Source organism: Triturus cristatus, chromosome 9 (genome assembly GCF_964204655.1).
Source record: "Triturus cristatus chromosome 9, aTriCri1.1, whole genome shotgun sequence".
Classification (NCBI taxonomy): domain Eukaryota; kingdom Metazoa; phylum Chordata; class Amphibia; order Caudata; family Salamandridae; genus Triturus; species Triturus cristatus.
Window position 1 is genome coordinate 757,961,551 of NC_140592.1, and position 22,119 is coordinate 757,983,669.

At 46.5% G+C, this 22,119-nt stretch overlaps 1 protein-coding gene across 1 annotated transcript in view; it reads right to left on the reverse strand.

Annotated features, from left to right (window-relative positions):
- Positions 1–22,119, reverse strand: part of EML3 (EMAP like 3) — a 349,814-nt gene that overhangs the window by 233,843 nt on the left and 93,852 nt on the right. Inside the window, exons 2-3 of the mRNA XM_085626072.1 lie at positions 9,576–9,755; positions 1,062–1,188 (exon numbers count right to left, since the gene is read on the reverse strand). Of these exons, the coding sequence (XP_085482198.1) occupies positions 1,062–1,188; positions 9,576–9,755 (307 nt within the window). The remainder of the gene's footprint in view (positions 1–1,061; positions 1,189–9,575; positions 9,756–22,119) is intronic.

The following is a 22,119-nucleotide window of genomic DNA, read 5'->3' on the forward strand; positions in this document are numbered from 1 at the left end:
TGCAAAATGAACACTATCTTCATAACCTACAAATTGTATATACTGGGCTTCAGGCAGGGGAGCCAAGAGTAGAAGGAATTGAAGCAGAAGTTGAAATGAAATATTATGAGGGGCACCGGAAAACCCCAAATAATAGAGAAAATATGTATTGAAACTTTTTTTGTGGAGCATTGAAGTCAGTGGCTATGTTTTCCTATTCTTCAATAATTTGGTAGATTTATGATGTTGATCTGGTGCTGATAGTGGACTATTGTCTTTTCTATTTAGTCCTGAAGAAGGTGGTAACAATCTGTACATTCCACCAAAACGCGTCAATGTACTCTGTGTTCCAAATCTGTCCAACATTGTGATACAATAGATGATTACTCTTTTGAAACATCATGTATCCTGTTCAACGATCATTACAGATTATAATCATTTGATTAGACACATGTTTGTTGTCTCACTTGTTTCTCTCTTCTTATTATATACGTTTTTAATCTTGTTATGTACTGTACTATGGGGATATAATGTTATATTTTGATTTATGCAATGTCAAATGTCTTTAAGCTTTGTCATGTCGATAGTAAAATACTGACTCATTTTATATGTTCGATCTATATTTTGGGTACGGTGTTGGCGAGCACGTCATTAAAACTTAGTGCATTTTGATACTTATGCGGTACTGGTTTTGATTGCAGCCGTTTAGTTGTGGTGCAAGCTTGATGGCTGCGTGAGTAATTGTTTGAGGATCATATGAGTATGGATCATTGACCTCCCAAGGGGAAATTTGATACTATTGCTGACAGTGGACCACCATCCTGCCAAGTTAAGAGTCAGATCCAAGGGTCTGATTTCAAGCCCTCTATCCCAGGGCCTAAGAATTTGTTTTGACTGCACAGTGGTGGCACATGGAACCCAGCTGCCAGCTGGAATGTTACTTTTGCAGTAAAAGGAGCAGAAAATGTTGTATCCCTGCAGTGACATAAAATCTCAGTCTATCCACGCGCTTGAAACCAAGTTCAGGTTGTGCTCCTAACATGCACGGTTTATGTGAGTAGAAAGATCAGAGTCTCACGTACCTGCATCTAGGGAGTAAGTCCCTTCCGGAAACCGTCTGCGAGATGCTGGATGGGAGATTCCCAGCATTGTGTGTGCCTTCACCGCTGCAGTCTGAAGGAAGAAGGCCCCCAGCGAAGTCGCCATTTACTGCAACAAAGAAAGATAGAACACGGGCTGTCATTTCAGTTCCTTTGTCGCTGCTTCATGCTGGGCGAGGAAGGGACTGCAGAGGTGCTGCGGCACCACTACTTACACCGCCTCTACTTACTTCTATAAGGAGAGGTGGGAACTCGCCCGCAGTGCTAGCTTGACTACCCCACATCTTGTACAGCAAAGCACTGCATAAGCCAGGGTCGTAGCCACATGAGCAGTGGGCACTCAAGGAACTAGGAACCCCCTAATAATGCCCCCCCCCCCCCAAATATGCAACTGGCAGCAGGCAAGATGCACAGGTCAAGATCATGAGGGTTAGCTCATATTAACACTTTGTTCACCTCAGAATATGTGCAGCATGCAAGTTAAAATGAAAGACCTGCACTGCATTGTGGCGCAAACTAAGCTTCAAACCCTTTTTAAATTTGCAGATGATATGTGAAACTGGTCCTGCATGGTCATCTACATAACTCAGTGTGAATATAGGCGGATAAACATAAACATAAGCCACTGTAATAGATTCATTAGTGAAACCTATAATTTAACTCTCCCCTTATGGGTCCCGCCTACCAGACAATGTAAGCTATCTTCTGACGAAAAGACCTATTGTCTCCGTACAGTGGGCTTAGAGCCCACCCATTGCTTTCCATTGTTTGGCCTTATGGTCACTGTCATTTGCTTTATTTTTATTTTTTGTTGTGTTTGCTTTGATTTGTATTTGTCAGCTTGTGTGAACATCACTTCCTCTTCCTGTGTTTGTCCCTCCCCTAGAGCATGAATGCATTACTAATGTCCTTGCACTGCTCACTTTTGAACAACTACTTTTTTCTTTTTGGTTAAGCACTTCACAATCGTGCATGTGTTTTCCAGCTGTCATCCTTGTATTGTGTTCTTCCACGCTCCTCTGCACTCTGTGCTGGTATCTCTCGTCTTTGTGCTTCTACCTTACCCCCTTCTGTGTTGTGTTTGGCCTTGTGTGCTTCTCCACCCTGCGTTGCTTTCTCACCCGTGTGCTTCAACCCAGCAGCTTCCCTCGTTTCTCTCTCTAGTCTGTGTGTTTCTCTTCCCTTCCCGCGCTCCACATTCCTCTCCTGTGCTCGTGTTTGCTGCCCTTTGTGTTGTTTCTTCCACCTGTCCCCTCTGTGTTGCTTCTGCCCTCCATCTTGCTCCATTCTTTGTATTGCTTCCTTCCCCACCCATGCCCCCTGAGTTGCTTACCCACGCCTCAATAAAAAGGGAAAAAAACGCTTTTGCCCCATTTTTAAAATGTTTTATGTAATCATCTAACTTGGATCGATCATGGGTGCCATTTGGGCGTTATAGTACAAGCGCCCATCTTTTTTGATGCATGGCCCGATCTATGAAGATAGCCAAACCAGGCTTTCTCTCATGGAAGCATGCGCAAATAAAATGTATGAAATGTTTGGAGAAAGAAAAAGATTTCTCCAAACTTTTCACACATTTTATGAGTTCTGCATTTTACAGTACAAATCCCATATATGGAATGGCATAAAAATTGTGTGAGAGGATGATTTTGTACTGGAAGTGTAGACTGCGAGCACCACTCACTCCTTTTCATCATGGTGCAAAAGCATGCCAGAGACCCTAGATAGCCTGTCTGTGCAGCAGTGCAGGGGAAGAGTGCAGCAGCAGATCATTGTCTTGTAAACATGGCTATGCAAGGCTGCCCTTGTGCAATACAGCACAGCAACTTTAGTTGGTGTACTGTGTTGTGCTAAAATTCAGTAAATTTGCCCCATTATTTCACAACTTGTGTCAAGCTATCCTTCCTAAAATACTCATCACCTGGTCCATTTTTTAGATCACCAGAACTTGTCCGCACCCCCCAGTGCTTACCCATCCTCTTAGAGATTGGAATAGATAGTTTATAAGCAACAATGACATTATGTGGGACTACAGGGTTGATACAGGGCCGCCAACAACAAAACCGGGCTACTGACAAGGGGGCACCAACACTGTAACTGGCTTACTGCCCCAGGAGAACCAATAGTGACATGGGGAGATTGACATGGGCACAGCAAAAGAAAGCAGACTGACACATGGGCACTATCAAGGGGACACTGACATGTGACACAGACAAATGGACACAGGCAAATCAACAGGTCACTGGCACAGGGGAAGCTGAAACAAGACCAACAATGCTGACATGGGAACAGTGACACAGGAGCGCTGACGGGGTTCAATCACTAGTGCTGGGACACTGGTGTTGGAGAGTTTCCCTGGGACACTGACACAGGGACAACATGACACATGGATATTGACACTTGGGCACAATACCAATACAGTAATGAGAGAGGGACACTGACTTGGGGTATAAGGCATTATTGTACTGACAGGTGGATATTGACGGGGACGATAATACAAAGACAAAGGCATGGAGACACTGGCACTGGGGCACCGCCTCTAGGCACAGACACAATAGCACTGACACGGGGACCACCACGCTGACATTGTCAGGATCCAACCGCGTAGCGCCTACCTAACTTTTAACGGACTATGTTTCCCAGAAGGCATGCCCTGGAGGGGGGATTTAGGCGTTAGCGGCTCACAGGAAGTGGCGCATAATGTGTTCCGTTCAGGAGTCTCTCGTGGCTGTGGAGAGTGGAGGACCAGAAAGACTTAGTGGAACTCTTGTGTGTTACCGACCCATTCGGGGATCCGTTGGATCGGCCATTCGACGACCGTGAGTACTTTGGGGATATGAAAGGAGCGGGATACGGCAGTGATTTGAACCGCGTATCACCGTTCCCTGTTAGCTGAGTATTTCGCAATCAATGCAGACTGCTTAAGCCCACGGAAGTTTTGGACCCGCGCTACACCGTCCTGGTGTTCTACAAAATTTCCTATTCAAGTGAGAGGCGACGGAATACGGCGGCGGTCTCAACCGCGTATTACCGAGCGCGCTCTCGCTTCTGTCCATTGTACTATCTTGCCTGCGTTGCCTTGAAATTGTCCACGTGAGAGGCGACGGAATACGGCGGTGGTCTCAACCGCGTATTACCAAGCACGCTCTCACTTAAAGTTACTTTGTACTATATTGCTTGAGCTGCACAGGAATCATCGTCCAATAGGGAGGCTGCGGAATAGGGCAGTGGTCACAGCCGCGTATTACCGAGCGCACTCTCATATATCCTTTGGGGCAGATTTATGAGCCCCTTGCGTCACTTTTCCCATGTTAAAAGTGACGCAAAAGTGGCGCAAGGGGCTCATAAATCTGCCCCTTTGTGTTTCCTTACCAGTGCTACGGCGGAATACGGTGGTGGCCACAACTGCGTATTACCGTGGTAGATTTGGATTACCGCTCTTTCTATACATTTTGCACCGCTTATGAGTTGCCGACTTGCCTGGGAGGACAAGTTATACAAACTTGAGGAACCTGGAGTGTTGATAGAGGCTGCAGTACTTCCTTACTTAGTGCCAGTGCTGAGGTGACGTTAACCCAGCATGGCTTAAAACTGTGGGCACTTCTAAATCAGTTATTTGGTCAAAGGTCATCTTATGGGACTGCGATCACGCTGTTGTGGGTATGTTGTATGAATTAATGCATTTCTAAACACGGAGGGGGTACAGGGATAGAGGTAACGCTTGTGAATCTTTGTCATTTCAGGTAAATGCTTGCAAGACACGCTGAGGCCCATGTATCCGGCCATCTGCTGTTATTTTCCAGGTAGATCCATAGTGCAGCCTTAGCGAGAGGGGTATGAGAGTAGACAGGCTTCTTGTGTTAAAACCTGTTCTCTTTTCGTTTCAGGTTCTATTCCCATGCTGTCCCTCCCCTTTCCTTTCCCTCACCTGATAGTTCGAAAGCCCTGTAGATATTGCTATACCAGGGACTTGGTAATATCAGGAGGTGGACCCTTTATTCTGCAACGACTGAACCCTGCCTGACAGACATGGCATTGTTGACGTTGAGACAGTGACACTGGAACACTAACAGGAGGCATAAACATGAATGCGGGAACAATGGCAAGGGGCAGTGAGACTGGGAGTTTGACAAGGGGACACGAGGATAGTCACACCAAAATACTGATGCTCGGACACAACACCATGACATTGAAATGACAGATAGACACTAACACAAGGGCACTGACACTACAATACTACCATGGACAATGACAGCAGAACTGACACAAGGGCTTTGCTGCTGGGACACTGACACCGGGGCATTGACACTGGGTAAATAGAGAATTATAGGCACTTACCTAGTTACTGGAACGCTGAGAGGGGGAAACAAACATAGCAACACTGACACAAATGCACTAACAATGACATGGAGACCCCTACCCAGGAACACTGAGAAGTCCACAAATATTAACTTTGTAACAAGGACAAAAGAGTACCAGCATTGGGACATTGATACAGGATGCTATAACACAAATTTTAGGAAGTAACACAACACCAGGGTACGAGCATGTAGACATTGACACTGAGCCGCTGGCACTAGAGCACCAGAACGGACGCATGGGAACTACTGGGCGAGTCACATATTGAGCCACTACTACGTCTACATGAATACTGATGGGGTACACTCACAGAGGGATACTGCCAGCCCAGCAGTGACACAAGAGGACTGGTATTAATACCAGTGGCAGCTGGTGTCAGGGTAGAGAGGAGAGGGGCGGCGGACAACGACAATAAAAAAAATACAAATAAGAACTTACCCGCTGCATCGCCGCTCTTCCAATCTTCAGGCTCCACTGAAGGCAGCAGAGGCTCCCAGACCCCCGTGCGGCAATCCTGACGCCACTCTCATGTTATGAGAACAGTGTCAGGATTGGTCTGAGTGACCTCGATTTGCACTTCCAGAGAGACTGGAAGCATATGCCTGCTGTCTCCAACCCGGCAACACAGCTCGGGTTGGAGACAGCTTTAGTGCGCATGATGATTTGGCCGACCTGAGACAGTCGGCCAAACCATCATGCACACTGATAACAGTGCCCACCACTACTCCTGTGACTGCCGCCCCCGCGATAGCTCTGCCCCAATCCTTGGCCCCGAGAGCAAAAAGAAAACAATATTAAACATGTTTTATTATTGTTTTAGTTTTTTACCTTTTTGAGGCTGCTGACGGGGGAGCGACTCCCCTTCACCATAGCAGAGGAGACGCCGCTGATTAATACATGGATACCGGAACCCAGAGCTATCAGGAGATCCATTGGAAAGGGCGCGGGTACTTTGAGAGGTCCATTGCTGCCATTGGCACAAAGCCTTAGATACCATGAAACACTGATACTGGGACAGTTAAAGTTTCATGGACACTGACATTGCCAAGGTGACACCTGGACAATGATGCATACGTTGATATAAGCACATTAACACTGAGGCTCTGACACAGGGACACAAACTGGCAAAGAAAAATGTGGACACTGAGTCACTGGCACTGTTAAAGGGAAGGAGACAGGACACTGACACAAGGACATTGTGAAAGACACAGACATCGGGAGACACACTGAAACTCTGACACTGGGGCGTGGGGGATACAGGCACACAGCCTCACAGACCAGAGCATGGAAAGGTACACAGGGTCAATGGCACTGGGGCATGAGGACATAGAGACACACATTTTTGGATAGATTGACTAGGCCAGTGAGACTGAATGGAGACCATGGGCACTAGGACCGTGTCCATAAGGACAAACGAGATTTTGCTTCAGCTAAACAACATTGTACGTTAACAGCCCTTTGCATCGCCCGGACATAAGGTTCACAAATGCTGTTGATCAGCAATACTTCCTAATTTTATACTTGATGGAATCAGCCCTGCACCAGACGGATCAGCAGCCCCCGCTCACACCCTCAGCACTTTGAGAACCTTACGGGTGAGTAGCCGCGACATATAAACCCCTGATTAGTTGATTGATTGAATAAGGCAGGCAATCAACTTCCAAACACAATTACTTCTCAGCCCTTCCCAAAACCCAATGAAAGCTCCCAGAATGCACCTCTTCAGTTTCCAGCACTGCAAGAAGGCCACATGCTTTCTGCTGTTAGAGTATGGAAAAGGGGGCTTTATTTGAGCAAGGCAGGCTGCATTTGAAGAAGAGGAGCTCTTCTTTCCCCTGTGGTTTGAGTCTTCTTCATCATTTACACTGCACTGCCTGCCACTTGCCCAGTCTATTTAAAAACACTCTGGAGGTTGCCGCAGAAGCAAAAAGGTCAGTAAAGAGTGAAGATCTCTGCCAAAATGTATCACTGCTGATCCTGGTCAGCGATTTAGGGTCCAAGCAGTGCTTAGCTCTTATGAATAAAAATGAGTGCAGGGGCCGAAGGTGTTTCTGAGGAGGCCGGCACAACATTACCGAATACCCAGGATGTCTAGGTTTTGATTACACCTTGTGCCTCTTTCTTACACCACCCTACACTTCCTTCCTCTTTTTCTTACTCTTGCAGGTTCTTCAAACCTGATATTCCCCTTTGCAACTGTTTCCCTATATTTATTTTCTACTGTTGGTACCCCATCCTCTTTTGGTCTGGGTCAAAGTCTTATGATGAAAATGAAGTCTGAGTCCCTAAAAGTGAGTTTTTGTGCCCTCAACTCCAACGATCTGCAAAAATTAAGCACTTGGGCTAAGACTTCGGAATGATGAATGGGCGGCTGCCTGGCTAGTTCTAGCTCCTTTTGACCAGGGTAAATGGACACATAGCCACACTCACTTCCTAAGCTTTGCCATACTCCCTCAGCAACCAATACCTGCTTAGTCTTTTTTTGTCCTGCTGATTGTTGCATTGAGGTCTCTCCTGAAGGAGGCAAGTACAATCAGTGCAGTGCTGACTTGCAGTGCACAATATGTTTGCATGTATCATGCCTATGTGCTCATAACTGTGCCCATGTGTTTAGAGATGCCTTTAAAACCCTTTCAATGTTGTTTAAGGTTGTTAGTAATACGTCCCTACAAATGTAGCATTCATCACACATTTGTCCAGAAGGGCCTTTGATGGGGAATATACGCCCCATGTATAATTTTATTTAAGTTCTTCATCAATTTTATTTCCCAGAAGCGCTTTCACAACACCACTTGAGAGACATTTCCTGAAAAATTCCCAATGTTTTTATCTCACTCAGCTTTTTATGGCACTATTTCCTACTACTTATCGCAAATAGTTGTCACGGAAGACTATTAAAACAATTCTGGCAAGTGTGCTTCATTTTTTTAAATCTCACTATATTTTGCCAGGTTTTAAAAGATTTTAAGATCTTGTTGGGTGGGAACACATTCCTGTCCACACCGATACCCCTTTTATGATGTAGTTATCCTTTGGGGCCAGGCTCCCAAAAAGATCTACTCCTGGCTTCAGACCTGACACAAGACTCGGACAAGTTTGCCAGGTCCACTCTTGACTGGCTTCTCCAGTTTAGATTTTAATGTCTCACCTACAGATAACTTTTAGCTGTCTGTTTGGGAAAGAACTTGTGTGAACCTCATCAAAAGTTAAAGTTGACTTATGGCAGCCCATTGACAGCTATTGGTTGGCTTTCTCTCATTTGCTTACTTCTTATTCAATGGCTTCCTCTCTCTTCTTCTGTTTATCCCTCCCCCTCTTAAACATTCTTTTGATTGGATGGCTTGTATCCTTCCACGGTTCCCATTCAGGAAGCTACTTTTTTCTTTTTCTCTCAGGACTCCATGTGTGCATGTATTTTCATGCTCTCTTTCTCGTGTGCTGCTTTGCTTTCCCCTCCCTGTAACCCTCAACCCCTGCTTATCTATAGCTCTTTTTTATTTATATATTTATTTCTCCACCTTAAGCTCCTCTATTGCTTCACCGTGTTGACTTCTTCCCACCCACTCCTCCATTGCGTTCACGCTCACACACACACACACACACACACACACGCACACATACGCACACATTAGAGGTTTTTGGAAGGCCCGGCATCTATTGTCAGCCAGGCCACTCCGTGTTTGAAACGTGCTTTCGCACAAGTTTTAAATTCCTTTTTTTAAATTTACCATCCAAGTGGCGCCCACAATCTTGGAACAGTAAACAGCAGTGTCATGTCTCATGTTCACATATGTCATGGCATTGAGCTGCCACAGCATCATGATGCTTACGTTTGCATGCTTGCATATATGTTATTGCACTTTTTAAAATCTTTTTTTAGCATTTATGTTTCCTTAAGCTGCACAGCATCGTCAAAAAACACTGCCAAAGTCAATGGGCCAAAAGGCGAGACCTATTGGCTTTACCCGTGCTTGTTTTCTTTGCATTCTGGGATGTGCAGTCTTATTTATCCCACTATAAATCTAGGAATAGAAGTCCTACATTGGAATGTAAAATCCTGGACTGGAGCAACTGGTAAAGCAAGGAACAGGGAAACTTAACAGCTGTGGATTGTACCCCAATCCCAGTTGAACTCACTGGCCAGAAGCTGACGCTGAAGCCGTGGAATCTCCTCATCGTAGAAGTGGATCCTCCGCAGGGCATCAGCCAGGGAAGACTTCAGCAGAGTCACCTCATCTTCCTGGACCCGGAGTCGCCTTTCCAAGGCTGCGAAATGGTCTGAGCTGCCATGGCTCCCGCCCTCAATGGTTCGGTTCTCTGATCAAGGGAAAAAATAGAAGGCAGAATCTATGAGCATGGAGAACACTTCAAATTTGCATCTGAAGGAAAGGGTGGCAGTATTTTTACACCTTGGGGTCACTACACTTATGCATGTGATAAAATGTTACCATACTTTTAGGGGTAAAAATGTGCATTCATGTATGCGAGAAAGCGATGAAAGAAATAAGCTTCTCAACACTGATACTTGCCACCTTACTTTCCAGGAAGTTTGTGTGATCTAGTGACACAATGGTTGTTTCCCTGTTTTATCTTAAATTGCCTGTAAAAGCCACTCTGCCCTTAAGGCCTACAGTTACTTAAAGGATCCCTACATACGCCTTGTGTTGTTGTGTGCTCAATGATATACTGTGTTTCCTTCAGAAGTAAGTGCCCTGACAGAATGATTGACTTGTGAGTTCTGCACAGTTATGAAATGCAAAGAAAATCTACTGGGTCCCTGCTGGACATGCGACTGGGGAGAGCGCCAGTGGTCGGAGGAGGTCCATACTGGGCTTGGACCATGCAGTAGTAGGAGAAAGGCAGTAGTGTACAGTTTGATCTCAGTAAGAGGATAACTTCATCGAACGCACATGCAAATGTACCAAGGGGTGTGCTGTGTCTTCAAAAGAGACACCCACTGTCCTCCTCTCTCTTACTCTCTCCTTTTCTGAGAAAAAGGGATGGCTTAAAAAAAAAGATCAAAGGAGGGCGCGTTCTCTTGCTTCACCCAATTCAAGTTAAGAACTATAAGACTAAGATTAATCGTGCAGTAATTGCTCACATTATAGAGGAGAGATGGCATATGGCCTGAAACACGCCCAGTTTTCCCACAGATCATGATCATCATCAGTGGAAGCATTAGAGCCAGAAACCAAGGCAAGGTATGTCTGGAAGGACAGGACAGAGGACATTCCATCTCAGATCTGTTGAAATATTCATTTAGTTAAAGCACAAGAAGCAGTGGAAAAAGATACATGTTTGGGTGGCTATGCCGATCTAACCTCAGCAAGTCTTCCAGTTCTCAAGTCATTCATGACAGTGTTGGATGGTGATTGAAATGATCTGGGAAAATGTATTCTACCATGATTCATAAGAAAAAGATATCTGATTCAGTGGGTAGAGAGCAACCAGCCAAGAATGGTGAAGGCTGATCTTACGTTGTCAAACCTGGTAGGAAAAATGGTCACAGATGATATGACGCTGTCAGATCCCGTGTTCGGGAAGGTTGACCTAACATTCAAGAGGGCGTATATTGGGTCTAGTCAGATTTCAGATTCAGATTTTAAAGTCTTTATTTCGATAATAAAATCACAAAAGACAACGAGGTTTACACAAACAGATAAATTCATACATTATAAACACCACATGCTGACCAATTTACACACAATATAAACTATACATTTAAAAATAATCCCAGTTAAACATCCCAATTGTATTAAGACGATCCGTTTGTGTATACAGTTCCTTATTAAAACATAAAATCAATAAATAAAACCATCTTAAGATACTGTACAATATCCAATTTTAGATTAAAACTTTTAAAAATGAATCGTATGATCAAGCAACTCCTTACTATTTTTGGGCTCTAATAATCCAAGCCCAACCCAAAAATTTCGCTGTGCTCACTACAAACAACTCTGAAGTGTTGGTCTTTAGTACCCGAATAGCCTCAGCGGACCTGCCACAAGTAAAGCGTAGGAACAAGGGTTTTAACCATTTTTTGCGAGGGTCGTGGTACTTGGGGCAGGCAAATAAAAGGTGGCCCTCTGACTCCTTGTGGCCAGGGCACCATTTGCAAAATTCGGTTATTCCCGTGCCCCAATTTTTAACAAATGTGTTCAGGGGCAGAGAACCCACCCGAAACTGGTGGTAGAGTTTCTTATCCAACGGCCTGGTAATAATGTCCCAATAGTTCTCGCGGGAAGGGTCCAGCTTGTTAGCCAGGAACCTGCCAGTTAGACTAGTGGAGCTGGAAACAGACACTAGGGTTTGTCTGACCGAGGCCCAGTACAGTGCTTTAAATTCTGGTTTGGAGGGAAACACATTAGTTCCAGGAGACAACCACAACTGTTCCAGACCCATTTGGACCAAAATGGTTCTAACCGTACATAGCCATGGAATTCTCCCGGAACCCTCCAGGGACCTAACCTCGGCAAGCTCTTTAGCAAATGAGGCAAGGTCGGGGGAAGACCAAATCCGTCTCCAAAGGGCCACCAATCTGTACCTCGCCATCTCGTTGATTGGATTACATCCCAAGTCCAAACAAAGGGGTATAGATGGGGTTGATTGAGGAAGCCCCACTAAATTCCGCAGGAACTTGCACTGTGCTTTAAACAGGCTAGATAGATCCGTGTACGCCCAAAGATCCGCTCCATATAAAGTAGCAGCGTTGATCTTTGCATCGTAGATTTTTAGCGCGGGGTGCACTCGTTTAGTGATGGATCTCTTTTGTTCCCTGACAAGACAGCCGGTTAAGCGGGCCAGTTTAAGCTGCTGTACAACTACCTGCTCCTTCCAACGCAGGCGAAAATCTAATGTAACCCCTAGGTAGGACATATGGTCTACTTGTTCCAAGTTGGCACCACCCATCATTACTGAGCTCCGAACCGGAGTATTCCTTGTGAATACCATAAACTTAGTTTTGCTCACGTTAACCTTCAGGTCGCTGATGACACAAAACTCCTCGAAGCGGTTCAATGCCCGTTGTAAACCGCTTCTGGTCTTTGAGAGGAGCAGAGTGTCATCAGCGAAGATGAGCATGGGGAACTTCTTCCCGGCCAGGGAGGGAGCGTCTGTTGGAAAAGTATTGAAAAAGTTTACTACCTGGTCAATAAATAGCAAAAAGAGAGTGGGCGCCAGGACGCAGCCCTGACGGACCCCGCGTGTTACTGGGAAACTGTCCGTCACTTGACCTTGACTGCCCCATCGAACCCTGGCAAAATTGTCCTCATGCAATTTGACGATTAAATCCAGAAGTTCCGGGGGTAAACCTAGGTCTCTCAAGACACACCACAGTTTGGCCCTCGGAACCATGTCAAAAGCAGCCTTTAGATCAATGAAAGCGGCGAAAATCTTCCCCCCACCTAACAGCACCACCTTCCAGTACATCAGGCAAAATCTAAACACCTGGTCGATAGTACTGATACCAGCTCTAAAGCCTGCTTGCATAGGGGACAAAATGCACTCTGAAACCATCCATCCCTGAACTCTGCCTAAGATCATTCGAGCGATGACCTTTTGGAGAGAATCAATAAGGCTGATCGGGCGGTAATTGCCCGGGTTGGACCGGTCCCCTTTTTTATATATTGGGAGGATCTCGGCCCCCTTCCAGCTCATTGGGATTCTAGCTCCTTGGGCAATTGCATTTGCTAGCCTAGTGATGTACGGGATCCAGAGTCCTTGGTTGGATTTAAACAGATCAACGGGGATTAGGTCCATCCCAGGAGCCTTCCCCCATTCGGTCAAACCCAATGCTAATTCTGTTTCCTGTTCAGAAAAGAACAGGACCCCACCGTGGTCCAACAGTGTGTACTCATCACTTAGCAGGGTAAGGGGTGCAGAGATCTCAGACCTAAATTGGGATGCATAAAAGTCCACCCAAGTTCCGGGGAGGACATGATTAGAAGGTATTTTCAAATCTGGGTCCCTGCCCCATTTCACCAATTCCCAGAATTTCGTCTGGTTATTGGATGTCGAAGCATCCAGAAGATCGGACCAATGCCTATCTTCCCACTCTCTTTTAGCCTCCCACTGGATTTTTTTATACTGGGCCCTGGCTAACTTAATATCTACCATAACCCGTGACTTGACCGCCTTGACTAATTGGCTGTAAGCCTCCCTACATTTCCCGTTATACCATTTCTGGCGGGAACATAGTTTTTTTGGCGGGACTGCCAAGTATGGTCTGGATAAAAGAATTTTAAGCTGTTCGAAACAACCTTCGTGGGTCTTGGTGACATGATCAAGGCCAGCCCCCTCAGGCACAATGTCCGTAAGTTCGTTCATCGAGTGGGTAACCAATTGTGTGATACTTTCGTGGAGGGTGGCATCACCCACTATCCTAGACCATTTCAGCCGTCTTCTGTCATTGGTCAAGGTGAGATCGCCTGTGGTAACATTGTCTGGGTTCTTCGATCTATCAGATCCCAGAAACCTTAAACTAAGCGACAAGGGGTTGTGGTCACTTTCTGGGCGGGATACCACTTCCATATCGATCATATAATGCCAAAGTTCCAACTTTAGCAAGATATAATCTATACGGCTTTTCCTTAAACCATTATCAAAAGTATTGCTGGCACATTGATCTGATAGGGAGCGGCCATTAACAGCCCTTAAGCCCCTGTTCAAACATAGGGCCATCCAATTCAAAGCTGCCTCAGTCCCTTTGGCGATTTTATCTATTGACAGGTCAGGAATGTTCCAAACTGCATCCTCAGAGGACCCCCAACTGTCCCCGACTGCCTGGAGCGGCTCAAAGGTACAGTTCAAGTCGCCCGCAAGGATAAACAAATTATCACTACCTGAACTGTCAAGATACCTATCAACTACATCGACAATGCCAGGGCAACGGCCTCCAGGTAGGCCTCGTGCATAGATGTTAATGAAGAACAAGTCCCTGTGGGCGGCTTTGCTCAACTTAATGCCCATGAGGTCTTGATGTTCAAGAAAAATTTCTGTTAGTTGGACTCCCAGGGATTGCTTCACCCAAATAAGTAGGCCCCCTGAAGCGCGCCCTTTGTTACCTCTGATCGCAGGTTTACAAAAATTAATGAACCCAACCCTGTGGATTGGGGCCGTAGCCCAGGTTTCCTGGAGTAATATGATATCAAAGGAATCTATAAATTCCAGCCACTCCTCAGAGAGTAGCCGGCCCTTGATCCCTGCCACATTCCAGGAGGCCATCTTGAGAGAGTCGTGGGGGGACATTACGTTAATTTGATATGATTGGATCGTTGGCTCGGTGGGGACGAACGTCTCCACCACCTTCTCAGGTTCAGCCCATAGCTCAAGTCTTGGGGTCAAACAAACACCAACCGACCCCTTGATTACCTCTGAAATGTCCTCTGTGGTAGCTTCAACAGACCCCTCCATAAGATTTGACAGTAGGCCCCCCCCAACAACATGCCCCATAGAAAGATCCACCCCGCCGGGCACAGGTATTATGTTCCTATGGCTCTCCACTGTGCTGTGCTCCTTGCATGATAAGTATAGTCAATCGACAGCCTCAAGATCAGAAAGAGGGCCGTATCGATTGAAGAGTTGGAGATGTTGGGAGTGACAAGGTGTTCTCACAAACAAATGCCTCTTGTCTAATAATTGCTTATGGCGGGGGCTGGTTGTAGATTTAGGATGTCTATCGGGGTAAAAATAAGCAAGATCCAGAGTTTGTACATCCCCCATTCTTGCATACCTTGCTACCCTTCGAATGGACTCTACTACCCATGGATCCTTAAACGAGACTAAAATGCAATCACCCTCTAAGTCTTTGGTCCCAAAGCCCACCCAATCAACTCTCCTCACTAATAGGATTTCAGTTGAAATTGATGGCGGGAGAGGGCGATTTTTATTCAGCCAATATACTACTTTATTACGTAGATCCCTATCTGTCTCTTTGACACCCTCCTTAATGGGCACTACCCCAGTAAGCACAATGGTATATTGGTTAGATTCTGGGGGTAGGTCAATGCAAGGGTGGGCGCCCTTAACAATATTTCTCCTGTTATGAATTGTAGGGTTACGGATAGTATTTGGCTTACCTAGAAGAGGCAGGGATGGGGTGCTATGCGCAACTGTTAACCTGTCGTCCACCCTCGTGGTATGAGCTCGCTGCACTATTGTCTTGGCGGCGTCTTTCCTAGACTCCTGCGCCAGGGTATCAGCACCGGCGGTGTTGTCTAAATCCTTGGGAATCACCTGTGCCGAAGATATTTTTACTACCCCCATTGTTGTACCTTGGCATACATTATCTGTGTTGTTAGTTATGTTTGGCTGGAAGATGGGGGCCCCCGCTACTACGGGGGGGGCAGTTAACTTGTGGAGTAGGCGCTTATTCGAGTTCACGACAGATTCCAATGCTTCTATTTTGATGGTCATCAACCTTGTTTGCTCCAGGACGGGGCGCAAAAGTGTTTTGAACATAGCCTCCATTTTTACCAGAAGGATTTCATCGCTGTTGCAGCAAGTGGGGCACGGGTCTGATGAACCAATGGTGGTTAAAGAGGGGCACAATACGTTGGGATGTATCATGGGGGGGTATGTAGCATTGTAAGGCTGAGGTGCAGCAGCATTGGTTTGATTAGCAGCATTTAATTTGGGCAACTTCTGTACTCTCCCCCCTTGTTTGCTTTGGGTATATTTCCTTTTGCTGGTTTTTTTTGTAACGGGGTCGGACACTTCTATTTGTTTCGACACCGAGTTATTGATTGTGTCCCCTCTGTCCGTGCCACTAGTGTTTGACCCGTTATGTTGGATAACATCAGGGCTCGAGTCAAGGTTATGTGACAAATGTAAAGAATCCACCCCATCTCCCACAACATGTATCAGTGCATCTGTCGTTATGGAATGTGAATAATTAGACGGAGCTTGGGCTGCGGGGCTAGAACTTAAGGCCAGTGTTCCTATAGAGGAACGCTTACCACTGACTAAATCTAAAGAGAGCCTTTTCTCGGTCAGTGCTATTTCTTTTTCTAGAATCCCGGTAGCTCTAGTTATAAAGGCATCTAATGGTCCGGAAACTATTCCCTTGGAGGTATGTAGTTGAACAGTGCGGTCTTTACCTGACCTTAGAGGCATTTTAAAAATGGAATAGAACGACAGGACCCTTGTCAAACCCCGGACTATTGTAATAAATAAATAAATAAATGCCAGCGGAGGTAACGAACACAAGAAAAATATGAATGACAGGCCAGAGGGTGTGGACAGACTCGGCTCTGCCCAAACACAAGCAGGCACAGGCTACGCCCGGTAGATTTGCAAGTTTACGAAATAGACCTTATTATACAATAGACAATGGACAGTGACTACATTACACTCTCAGAATAAAAACATGGTGGGCAACCAGGGGGGCCCACTGCCGCAGAGCTCCGCAGAACTGCTGCAGGAAGGAACAGAGTTTAACAACCAGGGATAATAACCCAATAAAAGGTTGCAATAAATTAGAAAACAAGGTCCACAGTACCTTGGGGATACCGATGTTAAAAGACACCGTTTAGTGGGGTGGCCCCGCCCCGGCCACCACCGGGCAGTGACGGGCAAGGACGGGCCCGCCCTTGGCCCGGGCGCGGCCCGGGCGCGGCCCGCGCGCGTCCCGCGCAGCGAGGCAGCTCCCCGCCTCAAATAGCGCCCCGGCGCTGCCTGATGACAGCGGCGGCAGGCGTCGGGCGCTGGGGATGCTGGGGGTAGTAGTTTAGCAAAGCCGTTCCCCTCACGGCGAAGTTAAAGGCTAGTAGGACGTTGCAGGTGCAAACCTGAAGCTGGCCGTTCCCCTCACGGCGGGCTCGGAGTGTATGGCAGCGAGGTAGGGTCAAGTGGCGCGTCCCGCGCAGCGAGGCAGCTCCCCGCCTCAAATAGCGCCCCGGCGCTGCCTGATGACAGCAGCGGCAGGCGTCGGGCGCTGGGGATGCTGGGGGTAGTAGTTTAGCAAAGCCGTTCCCCTCACGGCGAAGTTAAAGGCTAGTAGGACGTTGCAGGTGCAAACCTGAAGCTGGCCGTTCCCCTCACGGCGGGCTCGGAGTGTATGGCAGCGAGGTAGGGTCAAGTGGCGCGTCCCGCGCAGCGAGGCAGCTCCCCGCCTCAAATAGCGCCCCGGCGCTGCCTGATGACAGCGGCGGCAGGCGTCGGGCGCTGGGGATGCTGGGGGTAGTAGTTTAGCAAAGCCGTTCCCCTCACGGCGAAGTTAAAGGCTAGTAGGACGTTGCAGGTGCAAACCTGAAGCTGGCCGTTCCCCTCACGGCGGGCTCGGAGTGTATGGCAGCGAGGTAGGGTCAAGTGGCGCGTCCCGCGCAGCGAGGCAGCTCCCCGCCTCAAATAGCGCCCCGGCGCTGCCTGATGACAGCGGCGGCAGGCGTCGGGCGCTGGGGATGCTGGGGGTAGTAGTTTAGCAAAGCCGTTCCCCTCACGGCGAAGTTAAAGGCTAGTAGGACGTTGCAGGTGCAAACCTGAAGCTGGCCGTTCCCCTCACGGCGGGCTCGGAGTGTATGGCAGCGGCAGGGTCTAGTCTCTCTGTGAGGGCTGGCATGTACTGTACATTTGCAGGTTGGGCAATGAAGAAAGATTTTCAAACACTAAATTGGCGATGAACGAAGAAGCTGATTACACTGAAATCCTAGCAGGTAAATAGCCTCTCATGTCATTCAGTGTACACAATGGTCGAAATTATATAAAGTTCTATTTTTGGTAGCAACAATATCGGACTTTGAGGACTTAGACCAGGGCCTTTAGCGCGGTGCAACTGGTGCCACCGCACCAGGTGCTGACTTCAGGGGCCGCTGTGTTTGCAAGTTTATTTTGGTGTTAAAAGCACCTGCTGCCACTTCCTTGCCTCCAGCAATTCCTAGGCACTAATAAATATGTCAAGATAACTATGGTGATTAATGTTCTTCCTGGAGAGAGATCAGAGTTTTGTCTGGTTGAGGTTTTGACTGATCATAAAATAGCACAGAGAAAGAATATGCCTGCGGCAAAAGAAAGTGTGCGATGCAGATCACAAAGTGCATATAATGTTAAAAGGTCAGTGGGTTACTACTTTTCTAAGATACATCCTTTTTTACTTGCAGTTTGTAAGTTAAAATCCTAATATAGAACAGTGAATTTTTTTATTAACTGTCATCAAAAAACTACATTCACACTGCAAAGGATAGATTAGAGCATTGATTAATGTTGCAAAAATGGTTCATTTAGGTAGAAATCGATTCTTATTATTAAAGAGAACCCCCAACTATGGTGTTCCGTTTTCAGTTCTGGGTTTGTGCTTCTCCAGACCAAGCACTCTCAAACTATACTGACTACCAGTAAAGATGACATGTCGCTCCTACACCTTGTAGTCCTCTGGCTTATGTAACATTTCCTATACACTGACTTACACATGTATGATTGATTGTGTCTGTGTAATGTGTGTGTGATGCAAAGTGCTCTGACACCCTACACTCGTACGAGTAGCGCTTTATAACTAATTAAATGCATCTGAAAGAAAGCGATTATGGAGACTTGAGGGGCACTGTTAAAGGGTGGTGGTGAGGGAAGCCAAGGTGGGAGTGGTCACCACCTCCACTATGGATAGGGGAGGCTCCAACAATGTTGCACCGGGTGCCACCAGCGCTAAAGCTGGCTCTAACTTAGACCTTACCTGATTGATGCCCTTAGCCTAAGTCCAGGCCTTGATTATCCCCCAAAAGTTAAGCTTTTCTTTCTTTTAGACCAAGAAGTGGTGCTGCGTGTGTTAAGCTCAGATGACTCTCTGGGGATGGGAAGAGGCATTTGACGGGTCTTGGAGTGATGCAAGTAGTTGTGGTATACCTTAATCGGCCTTCCTTTCGCTATGTGGCACTGTGTTTGTAAACTCATGGTGGATCACAGAGTCATGAGGCCAGCTATATCATCCTTATGTAGGTGGATCTGCCAAATTATTTCATAAGCATATTAGGTGACAGGATTTCCTTTGATTGCCATTCACCAGAAGCACTCCAAAGAGGCGTCTTGGCTTCTTGGGCAGAGACTGGAAGAGTGCCACAACCAGATATTTGCCAGGCAGCTGCATGGGCTGCACCTTCTACATTTATTTTTGCTTTATAGGCAGAAGGTGGGTTATGCTACAGCAACAATTTGAAATGTTGGTGTTAGAATCCGCATCTTCCCAACTTAAGCTTTCTCTCCAAATATTGAAGACACTTGGCGCAGTAATTCTGCAATGTAAAATCTCATCCACGTAGTGCAGTCACTGGTCAATTTGAGCCGGTGATTGCCAATGGGGCCCACCAGCACTTATTTAAGGAGACCAGCACTTATTTTTCCCATCAGATATTTACTAAAAGCAAAGGAGGGTAAAGGCACACAAATCGGAAAGACAGAGGAAGAGAAATACGGAAAAAGTGTCACAAAGGGAGAAAGCAGGAAGCTACAGGAGTGAGATAAAGGGACAGAGAGTGTCTGCTAGTGAACTAAAGAGGAATAAGGTGGATTTAAGGCTTCCAGTCGCTATTCAGTGCATCCACAGGTTGCGGGCTTCTGAGCACAAGTTTGGGCACCGCCACTCTTTCTTTTACAAATTAAGCACTGGGTACAGTAATTAGTAGGTGTAAAATTGCTGTTCTGAGTTGTAGAACTCAGACTGGGGAGCCCGTTTCTGACAATGTGCTCTACTTGCTTGCATGGTTTGCCTCTGGTTTTACCAAGAGAAAATTGTGTACGCAAAAACCCTAATGCGATTTGCACCTGAGTTGTATGCCAACTGGGGTACAAATTCAGAGTTAGGCGCTTAACTGCAAGAAAGGCCCAGTGAAGGTTAACATGCTTTTTGAACTTTTCGATTTAAACACATTAGTGGCACCTGGCTTCTGGTGTATGGTGTGATTTATGTGTCTTTGAGGGTAGTTTAGCATTTGGCAGATTGGTGCTTCTGCCAAATATTGACTTTCTCTGCCAAATGGAAACCCCTGACCAAGTGGCGCGCCCATCACTGGCTCACCAGGTGGTAGTGATGTTCGCATGTTTACGTGGGGGGTAAAAGTGACTGGATTTCTCTGCCCAGGACCACTAGGCGAGCTTCGCATGGAAGTACCAGGCATGGAAATCAATCAACTGTCCCCACGCACAGAGAAACAAAGGTGTGTGTTAAGGCAATTGATTTTTTGTTATACAAAAATAGGCTTGTGCTTTGGGAGTTTGTTTTTGAAAAACAATCATTTGTGTTTGAAAAACAAAAAAGTTTGCTGAGTGTGGCCAACAAACTTGGAGCCTGCTCAGAAAACTGCTCTGTCTTGATGCATCCACCGCACTGGTGGATGCATATAAAGCAGTTCAATCTTAACAGGCAGGTTGGTGCTCTCATAATATGATTGGCAGTACTCTGCAAGGGGAGAGCTGAAGATGGTCTTCGCTCACCTGGTGAGCTGGAAGATGCTAGCCATGGTCTCAAAGAGTCCCTTTATGTTTACAACTATAGGGAGTAGTCAGATGGCTACAGCCTCATGGGCAAGTAAACTGGCAAATCAGCACGACGAAGGAGGTAATCAGAAGTTTGCAAATGTTAATCCTCTTTACACGGATGTTCTTATTACAAGCTTCCTGGTAAACAGGCCGATATTACTCATTCGTTAATTTCAGCGGTGGGGACAATCCAGATCATTTCCTCCTCGTCCAGGTTTTTCAGGGGTTGCAGGGTGCTCCCTTTGAGCCATTGGAATCTGCTGAGTTCCGATTTCTCTCTGCTAAAGTGGCTTTCTGATAGCCATCTCTTTGGCGAGGTGGGTTGGGGAGCTAGGATCTTTGATGTCCTCCCCTCCTTTTACTTCAGTTTTTTCCAGACAAGGTGGTGCTTAGGCTTGGTCCAGCCTTTCTTCCAAAAGTGGTGTCTTCTTTTCATTTGGATTCGGATATTGTTTTGCCAACTTTTTGTCCCTCTCCTGTTTCTGCTGAGGAGATCGGTTTGCATTCACTGGATGTCCATCGAGCTCTTTTGGTTTATTTGCATTGCACTGCGGACTTTCGCAAGTCGGATACTTTGTTTGTCTCCCTTGGCCCAGCGGAGTTGTAAGCCCTCCCTTTCTACCATGTCGCATTGGATTAAGTTGGCCATTTCACATTCCTATTCTTTGGGCAGTCAACCTGTACCTGAGTCTTTCCTAGGGTGGTGTTTCGGCCTCCTGGGCGTCCTACAATGGGGTTTCCATTTAGGACATTTGTTTTGATGACACTTGGGCTCAGCCCCACACTTCATGAACCACTATCGTTTACACCTGTGTGGGGATGTCTCTTCCAATTTTGGCACCGCTGTTTTGAGTTCTGCTGTTTCTTTTGCAGTCTGACTCTGTATGCTTTGTGTCATTAAACTTCCTCTGTTTTCCACTTATTTGTTGTTTGGTTTTGTACAGCACTCAGTAGTAGGATTAGGTACGTACTCCGACATGAGGACTGTAAGTGGAAGATGGACGAGGAGAATGCCTGGTTACTTGCCAAAAATATTCATTTCTCCGAGTCCATGTCTTCCTCGTCACAGTCCTGGGTTCCTGCCCGCCTCTCCATTGTCAATGATTGCAGTCTTGCTTGGTTATTTCAGTAAGTCATTCCCAGGAAGTGAGTACAAGGACCTTCTTGGAATGGGAAGGGAAGTCAAGTTTGGTGGTTAGGTTCTGCAGGAATGGACTCA